The sequence below is a fragment of the Parasteatoda tepidariorum genome, chromosome 10, assembly GCF_043381705.1.
Source record: "Parasteatoda tepidariorum isolate YZ-2023 chromosome 10, CAS_Ptep_4.0, whole genome shotgun sequence".
Taxonomy (NCBI): Eukaryota; Metazoa; Arthropoda; class Arachnida; order Araneae; family Theridiidae; genus Parasteatoda; species Parasteatoda tepidariorum.
This window is the reverse complement of record NC_092213.1, coordinates 39,982,247-39,991,842: the sequence shown is the minus strand read 5'-3', so window position 1 is coordinate 39,991,842 and position 9,596 is coordinate 39,982,247. Positions and strand designations below refer to the sequence as shown.

Here is a 9,596-nt window from a genome sequence, read left to right as displayed (position 1 = left end):
GCAAATTAAAAGTAATAGTCAAACAATAACTAAATCATACACTAAATTTTCCTTAAAAAAGGCATGTTCTCTCGTAAAATGATATACTCGAAAGTAAGAGCTTGAGGTTTTAAGTTTTTAACAAAATGCTCAGTAAATAAGTTTAAAAATAATGTATCCCCTTTACCAAATCTAACTGAGCATAACAGGAAATCATTAATTATTTATCTTTGTATTAGAAACATTTTAACTACAAGAAATTAATTGTTTATATAGTTGGTCCAAGTAGTTTCAATATTATGCTGGCTAAAACTAAAAATAATTAAAATTGACGTTCTAGAATACAGTGTAATGTTAATCGTTAAAACATAGGATCATACTTTATGAGATAAGCTTTAACATGATTTCATCTCCAGTTCTAGTAGAACACTTTTGTCATTGTTCATTGATAACTTATTCATATGTTGCAATCTAAAGGCCTATTATTAAGAAGGGGTTAAGATTGTATTTAGGGGGGGGGAAGGGTGCAGCCTACTTTTATACTTCTGGAGACAGGTGTGAACCTGATTGGTTAAACATTCTAATAGATAAGAGCTATTGTATGATTAATTGATATTCTTGAATATTTGTTATACATCTTAAAAAAATTATTGACCCATTTAGTCTTAGAGCTTCGTGTAAGAATCATTTCGTGGTGAAGAAAAATTTGTTGTAGAAAATTGTGAGCCATACAGTGAACTGCGGAAGAATACGAAGATACCATACGTCTTCTACCTCTTTGTTTAAAAGGTAAGCACATTTATGAATGTTGAACTATTTAATATTCTTTTTCATCTGGTTAACATGAGAATTTCTGAACTATCAGTGAGTTTATCAGTTTAAAAATTGAAAACGCTTTTTTCCAGTATATATCATTTTAATGCCATTGAAGCTATTCAAACTACAATTTGCTGTTTGGTTTAAGGGGTAAATTTTTGCTTTTAATAAATTACGCTACTTTTGAATTGATTTTGGTAGCAGAGTATTTAACTTAAGCTAAGTTTTAATAAATTTATTTATCTTTTTTTGTTGAATAAATTCTAATTAATGTGGTCTATTTTTATATGTATTTCGCTTTATTTTTATAAAAATAGATTTTATTCATAAAATAGATAATACATATCTAGGTTATATTTCACCTGCGATTTACAATTTCATAAAAAGTAATTTTTAGCGTTTTCAGTTATTTGCCACTTTTATTTATAATGTTAGGAGATCTTGAAACTTAAGTTTCGTTCATTATTTTTTTGAAAATTTAATTTTTTAATGGGCTATGTATTTTTTAGTGCTGTTGAATAGTTGATTTTATTAATAATAAAAAATACGTCAAATCGAATTATAATTATTATATACTTTGCTAAAAAAACATTAAAAATATGTCTGATTTTCACGATTTTAGTGATTTTTTTTCTAATTTTAATACAATTTTTTTTTCCATCACTGTTACCGTATGTTAGTAAATTCAGATATTTTGCTCAGATTCGGTGTACTTTGTTTGAAGGCATTTTTTTAATTTACTACTTTTAATTTAATTCTTACATTTTAAAACAATGATAGATCAGGATTTTTTTAAGACATCATTGCTTGTAGGTATTGTAGGCTTTTAGGAATTGACTCGAAATAAGTAATTTTTCGTGTGTGTGCTTCATTATTGACGATAAGGTTTACTTCATTCTGACGATAAGGTTAAAAAAAACGAATTTTTAAGCAATGTGAAAGTTTTTTGACAATATTAGTTGATATTAAACTTTTTTTTTTGTTGTAAAATATGGAAGGGCTTGTTAGATCCGATGTTAGTAGCATTGTTTTCTAAACCTTTTACGTAAATTTAAAGTTTAAAAATTCAATATTTAAAGTTTTTTGTTTTAAATCATCATCAAATAGCACTGCTTTTTGCTAAATTAATCATGTTATTTTTTTCTTCAGAAATAAAAAAAATCAATTTTTTTTTATATAAATACAAATATTTATTACATTCCTTTGAATAAGGTTTCACTCGTTTAAATTATGAGGCTATTTTATTAATCTGAAATAAGCACGTAGAGAGCTATATTAAGAGTTGATCATTATTAACATCAAATTGGTCAAAGTTAAAAAGATATTATTAATTACATTCAAATAAGAAAGTTTGACTAGAGTATGTTAATGAATGGATATTTTTTTGGTGCTGTAAAATAGTTAATTTCATTAATAATAAAGAAATATGTCAAATCAAATTATAATTATAGTATACATTGTTAAAGAACATTAAAAAATGCTTGTATTTTACGTAAGTTAGAAAAGATAGTACTTAAAGTGAATATTTTTATAGTTTTATTTTAAATTTTTACATAATTTGAGAATAGCATGTTACAAGCGTAAGTCAAAACTGGTAAAGATTATTAAAAATTACCGCATATTTCGCCTTTTAGTGATGCGATATGATCAAATAAACTTTTGAAGGATATATAGTGTTTATCAGGCGTTCCTTTTTTATACTTAGCAAGTGTAATAACTTTATTTTTAACTGGTTATATATGATTTAACTAAAATGTATATACTTAATGCAGTATGTGTTATATCAAAGATTTTAATTTAATTAATTTCAGACAATATATGGTATATGACTTCTAATCGGGTATCTTTGCTTTATTTAACTTATAAAAATCAAAGAAAAGGGTGGGAGGCGGGGTGATTATGCTTACCTATTAAGCATTTATAAAATTTATAATTAAAGTTTCGATTCTTTAGGTAGACACACATCTTTACCGCTAAATTTCAATTTATCGTTTATTTGTACTTAAATTTATTTTTAAACCAAAGAGGGGGTCTGTCTTCCTAGGAAATGCCTTAAAAATTTTCATCTTTTAATTGAATCAATCAATATGTAAAATCGCAATCGAATAAAAATTTTTGAGGCCAATTAAGCTTACTATAGTGATAATCAGACATTTTATTACAAAACTATTCTATTTAAATTTGAAACACTTCTTTGTGAAAATTGCGGAAATTGCACACTGAGAGAATAAGTGCGGTCAAGACTACAAGAATATGATGGTAATATTTGTCCGTGTTTTTGTCAAGAAATATTGGTAATTTTTGCCAAGGGGCTTTAGTAATAATTTTGCTATTGGTACAGATCAAAATAAAATATTTTGTCTGTTCCATTAAAATTTGAACCAGATCTAGGTGAAATTTGATTATTTATTTGCACCAAGATTTATTTCGAAACTGAATAGTCTGTGCAAGAGTTATAGACCGATGGAACCCCCTAAGTTAATGTTAATCAATTTTTAAAATATCTAGGTTAGAATCGAAGGTTATGCATTGTTAAAAACTACTTCTCTCTTTAGAATATGCAAAAAGAAAGAAAATTAAAGTGGTATTCAGATATTACTATTTTATTTAATTCTCACCATTTGTATAATATTGTCCTTTTGTTAGGTTTAAATGTATTAATCGTTCTTAATTAGTTTAAAATTCCTTTTAATATCTTTGGCAATTCAAAACTGTTTAAATTTATAAAGTGGGTCATCACACTTTAAAGTAGATTCTTTAGTTTCAACTTTAAAATTTTAATGATTTGACATTAACATAATTTTTTTTCCATCACTGTTACAGAATGTTAGTAAATTCCGATATTTTGTTCTGATTCGGTATATTTTGCTTGAAGTGAATTTTTTTATTTCCTGATTTTTATTTACTTCTTACATTTTGAACCAATGCTAGGTGAGGAATTTTTTAAGACATCATTTCTTGTAGGAATTCCCTCTTTTAGAAATTGATTCGAAATTAAAAACTAGTATATAATTTATAAATTTGACAATTTAGTCGTATCCTTGTAAGTTGATGATAAGCTAACATTACAATGTATATAGCTACATTAACTTAAACTATCCCACCATATAAATTATGAGGCTATCTGAAATAAACACGTAGAATGCTGTTTTAAGAGTTTTTCATTATAAAAATCAAATTGCAATTATAAAAATCAAAATTAAAGAGGTATTATTAACAACTTTCAAATAAAAAGTTTGACTAGAGTAAATCAATAAATGGATATTTTTTAGTGCTGCAAAATGCTTAGTTTCATTAATAATAAAAAATATATCAAATCAAATTATAATTATTATATACAGTGTTAAAGAACATTAAAAATATGTCTGGTTTTTACCTAAACTACTAAAGATGATATTCAAAGGAAAAGACTTCTTAGGAAAAGCCTTAAAAAATGTCATTTTATAATTAATTATTTATAATTATTGTAAATAATTTATAATTATAGAACAATGGAGCTTACTATAGTGATAATCTGAAATTTTATTATAAAACTATTCTATTTAGATTTAAAATACCTCGTTGTAGAATTTGCAGAAATTATGCACTGAGAAAATAAGTGTGTTTAGAACTACAAGAATAGGGTAATATTTGTTCGTGTTTTTGAATCTATAGAAACACCAAGAAATATCGGTAATTTCTGCCGAGGAATTTTAGTAATTATTTTGCTATTGGTGTACTTCAAAATTAAATATTTGGTCAGTACCATTGAAATTTGAAATACAACTATGTATAAGTTGATTATTTATTTGCACCAAGATTTATTTCGAAACCGAATAGTCTGTGCAAGAGTTATAGACCGATGGATCCCGCTAAAGTTAGTGTTGACATTTCAGCTAGTCAATTTTTAATGCATCTAGGTTAGAATTGAAGGTTAGGCGTTGTTTAAAATTATTACTTTCTTTTGAACATGCAAAAAGAAAAAAAAATTAAAATGTTATATTGTCAATTTTGTTATATTTAAATATAATAATTATTTTTAATTAGTTTGAAATTGCTTTTAGTATCTCTGAGAATTTGAAACTCTATTGAATACTCTTGAATATTTATTTGTGGGTTATTAGGGATTTAAAGAAAAACTTTAGTTTCATTTAGTTCATTTTAAAATCATAGAACGATATAATCAAAGGTAGTGATATATCAAGTGTTAATGTTTGAAGAAAAGTAAATTTTGGTATAAATTGAAGGATTTATGTAGTTAATCACTGTTTTGATTCTTTTAAAAGGCGGAAACATGGAAATTAATTTATTGTAGGAAAAATTTTAAATCATTGCGAGTTTAAACACCTCTCTTGATTCTCAATTTGTATTTTTGCCGTTCTTTTATCCCAGATAGATGTGTGAAGTTGATTTTGATATCAGCTACGACTTTTATTATAAAGCCCTACAAGCTTTATAAATGATTAGCAAACAAACCATGTAAGCTTAGTACTATATTAAATTTAACTATACCAGTTTACGCACTGTGAGATTCGAATTAGGCTTGCATAAACAACCTTTTTATATCAAGATTGAATCTGCCTTTACAAAATAAGACTAGGAAAAACTTCTGAAATTGAAAATGAAACGTCATACACCAATTAAGAGCGGTAAGCGTTCACGAATCGAGTAGGAGATCATCTTCTTAAGGTTCATTTCAGATTTTATGGCTATTGCTTAAACAGGGTTTATTTGCTCAGGTTTTTATATGCTTTCTTTAATAATTCAAAGAAGAAGGTTGGCCTGTAAATTAATTTATTACAGAAAAAAAGTTGCATTTGAGAGCCTGAAGAAATCTTGAATGAAAAGACGGTGAAAACAGAGTTTATAGTAAGAGTCAAAAAAGGAGTTTTTTTAATAGGTATTTTGTTTGCCTTTAGTTGATGTTTTAGGGAACAAGCTTGGAACATTAATATTTCTACTCAATGTAAGAAAGGTTTAATTAGTTAATTACGGATTAATTAGTCAATTATATAATACTTATCCGGTTGACGTTACAAATAAGCTCTTTTTTCTTAACCTGTTCTATAAATAGGCTTGGAATAGATAGAAACAGGTTTTATAGAGGGAGCCTTACAATTATTTAAGGTTTTGTATTTTATTTCCGAAAATTGAGAGCTCCCCCCCCCAAAAATGATCTAATTTAAAGTTTGAAAAAAGTCGATATTTAAATTTTTTTTAAAATTATCATCAAATAACACGGTTTTTTGCTAAATTAATCATGTTATCTTCGTCTTTAGAAATAAAAAAATTCAATTTTCCTTAATATAAACACAAATTTTTATTACATTGAATTGAATAAGTTTCCACCATTTAAATTATGAGGCTATCTGAAATAAACATGCAGAAAGCTGTTTTAAGGGTTTCTTATTATAAAAATCAAATTGCAATTATAAAAATCAAAATTAAAGAGGTATTATTAACAACTTTCAAATGAAAAGTTTGACTAGAGTAAATAAATAAATGGACATTTTTTAGTGCTGCAAAATACTTAGTTTCATTAATAATAAAAATATATCAAATCAAATTATAATTATTATATACATTGTTAGAGAACATTAAAAATATGTCTGGTTTTTACCTAAACTACTAAAGATGGTATTCAAAGGAAAGGCCTTACAAAATGCAGTTTATAATTTAATCAATCAATATGTAAAATCGGAGACTACTGAGAATTTTTAAGGACAATGGATCTTACTGTAGTGATAATCTGACATTTTGTTATAAAACTATTCTATNAAATATGTCTGGTTTTTACCTAAACTACTAAAGATGGTATTCAAAGGAAAGGCCTTACAAAATGCAGTTTATAATTTAATCAATCAATATGTAAAATCGGAGACTACTGAGAATTTTTAAGGACAATGGATCTTACTGTAGTGATAATCTGACATTTTGTTATAAAACAATTCTATTAGATTTAAAATACCTCGTTGTAGAATTTGCGGAAATTATACACTGAAAGAATAAGTGTGTTTAAAACTACAAGAATATGGTAATATTTGCTGGTGTTTTTGAATCTATAGAAACACCAAGAAATATTGGTAATTTCTGCCGAGGAGCTTTAGTAATAATTTTGCTACTGGTCTATCTTGAAATTAAATATTTGGCCTGTTCCATAATATATCGGATATACATCTAGGTGTAATGTGATTATTTATTTGCACCAAGATGTATTTCAAAACCGAATAATCTGTGCAGGAGTTATACAGCGATGGGGCTCTCTAAAGTTAATGTTAATATTCCAGCTGATCAATTTTTAGTACATCTAGGTTAGAATCAAATGTTAATCGTTTGTTAAAAATAATTTAAGTTAAAAATGGCGTAGGTTAAAACTAATTGAAATTAGTAAATAAATAATAGAGGAAAATTTTAAATATAATAAATATTATAAATAAATTTGAAACTTTAAGTGATAACTAATTTCATAAATTATTAGACTAATTAGTAATGTGTTAGTAATTAATCAACATTTCGACCTTATTTGCAATTATGAATTTGCTCATAGCAGAGAAGAAAATAATTTTTTAAATAAAATTTTATGCTCCTGTTTTTAATTGTACCCTTTCTTTATTTTCAGGTTCTGAATAATACCTTACATCATGACAACTTGCAGTCGCTCAAGAATTTTTGAAATTCGAAATTCGTATCGTAGAATTATTTTTGAAACACCTCAAAGGATCAATAACACCCAGGACTCAAACACGTTGAAGACTGGGACAAATGCACCTGCAAGAAGTGCCAGTGTTGCAAATAAAAGAAGAATCAAACTCAAGCAGAGAGCTCGTGCATGCCGTCCAAGTGAAGAACACACATCGAATAAATCTGTACGAAATAAAGACTTTGGTGGTTATGAGGATTGCGCTCTGTGTTTAAACATGGAATTTGACTGGCCACATCTCTTGCCATGTGGGCATATTTTTCACAACGTGTGTGTATCCAATTGGTTAAAACGCAATAATACTTGCCCTGTATGTTTTAAAAATTGGGAAAATCAAGTTCATACCAATCAAGTGCCTAACTCTCATTCTAATGGTGACATGCATGGAAATCCTATACCTGACGCTATGGCTACGAGCGTACATATGCCTTCCACCCGAATTAATGATACTTCAGAATTGGATACCTGTAGGTCAGCAGATAAAGTTCGTAGTGTACTCAGAGGACGAGTTAAAAAGTCTATTCACCGCAGAAGAAAAGTTCGAGCCCTGCAGTCGATTGAACAATTGGCACTTAAAAAGGAAATACTGGATAGTGTCGTTCTGAATAACAGTGTTCCAGTATGTGGTGTCTCTGACGTGCTGTCACCTGATGAGCCACAGTCCAGTGATCCTGATATTATAATTGATGGTGAATTCATATTAATTGATTGTACTGATTCTATTGCCATCTTTGAGGAAGATGTAATATAAGACAATGTAGAGTTTGAGAGTCTTATTAGAGAGATTATTTTTGACAGAGAGATTATTTTTGACATTAAGCTATGAGTAATTTTTATTGTGTATTACTTTTATATGATTGTAAATGAAATTCATATTATTGTTTTAATTAAATAAAAAAAAATGTCATCGCTAATTTGTAAAAGAATATTTATTTTTTATTTTGATAAACTAATTGTAAATTATATCATTATTTAAAAAGAGCATAGAGATATATATCTACCTAAAATGTTGCAAAATATTAGAGGGAATCGAAAACCTAAAACATGTTTGCACACATGTTTGAAGAAGTGAGAAAGCATAAGTTTCATATAAAAGAAAATGTGCAGAATTATGATGTAGTTTTGTTCTATGAAACTAATTATTAATTTTAAGATTGTTAATACGCAAACGTTTTGCCTTTACCATGATGGATTTTAAGAGCAAAATCGTAACATTTTGAATAACTGCAAGAAAGAGAAGTTTAAAAACGTTAATTACGAATGTTATGAAATAAACATTCAAAATTTGTACATAGTCTTAGCGTTAACTGTGTATTTAAATAAAATGTCCTAATGCCTAACATTTAAATTTTTCAATTTACATAGATGGAAATATTAGTTTATACATAACTCACCTGATGAAGTTTATGTTTAGAAACAGTTTTGGGTGATGAAACTGACGTTTATTCAGTATAACAATTTCGTTTACTTTTAAAGACACATATATCTTCTAATTTGCATATTTAGTGGCTGTTCTCTAATCAATATTGAAATATTTTTGACTTTTTTTTTTAGGAAATATTTATTTTCTTTAAAAAGATTTTTTGCTTTGTATTCCTTGTTAAGGTGTGCAATTTAACCAGAATGATTTTCAGACATTTTTTCTTTCAAAATTGGAAATTCTGTTTTCGAAAAATTTTGTCTAAAAGAAGTTTTCAAATTTAAAAGAAAAAGGAACAACTCTAAAATGTTTAAAATGTCCAATATAGCAAAGGAAAAAGAATTAATTTCTCCAATTCAATCTATCAACTCTACATTTTCTGAGGAAAACAGTTAATTATGTGATTAATTTAAAATTGGATTGGAGACAACATCCGAATACTGTTAAAGAAAGGAAATTAAACCGCATTTAAACTAAGTTTCATAAAATTTGATGTATGTATGTTAGGCTTCAAATTAAATGTCGTTCCCTTATAGTGCGCAGGAAGAAAACTTATTAGGATAGAAAGGAAAACGTTCAAAATATTTATAATGTATTCCTGTCAACCCNAAGTGAGTGAAACTTTAAAAGAAAAAGGAACAACTCTATAATGTTTAAAATGTCCAATATAGCAAAGGAAAAAGAATTAACTTCTCCAATTCA

General features: G+C 27.0%; 1 protein-coding gene across 2 annotated transcripts; it reads left to right on the top strand.

Moving 5' to 3' along the window:
* The first annotated feature begins 519 nt into the window (after positions 1-519).
* Positions 520-8,297, top strand: LOC107453033 (uncharacterized). Of its 2 annotated transcripts, none has more exons than XM_043056216.2 (2): positions 520-768; positions 7,394-8,289. In XM_043056216.2, exon 2 carries the CDS (start codon positions 7,416-7,418, stop codon positions 8,223-8,225), a length of 810 nt encoding a protein of 269 aa, XP_042912150.1. In that variant the 5' UTR covers positions 520-768; positions 7,394-7,415; the 3' UTR covers positions 8,226-8,289. The 2 variants fall into 2 exon arrangements, with proteins under 2 accessions (XP_042912150.1, XP_042912151.1); XM_043056217.2 differs by lacking the exon at positions 520-768 and adding an exon at positions 812-945 and having other exon boundaries at positions 7,394-8,297.
* Positions 8,298-9,596: the final 1,299 nt, after the last annotated feature.

Bases quoted from the DNA above. Each gene is read 5' to 3' on its own strand.
- LOC107453033 (XM_043056217.2), top strand. From the start codon at position 7,416: ATGACAACTTGCAGTCGCTCAAGAATTTTTGAAATTCGAAATTCGTAT.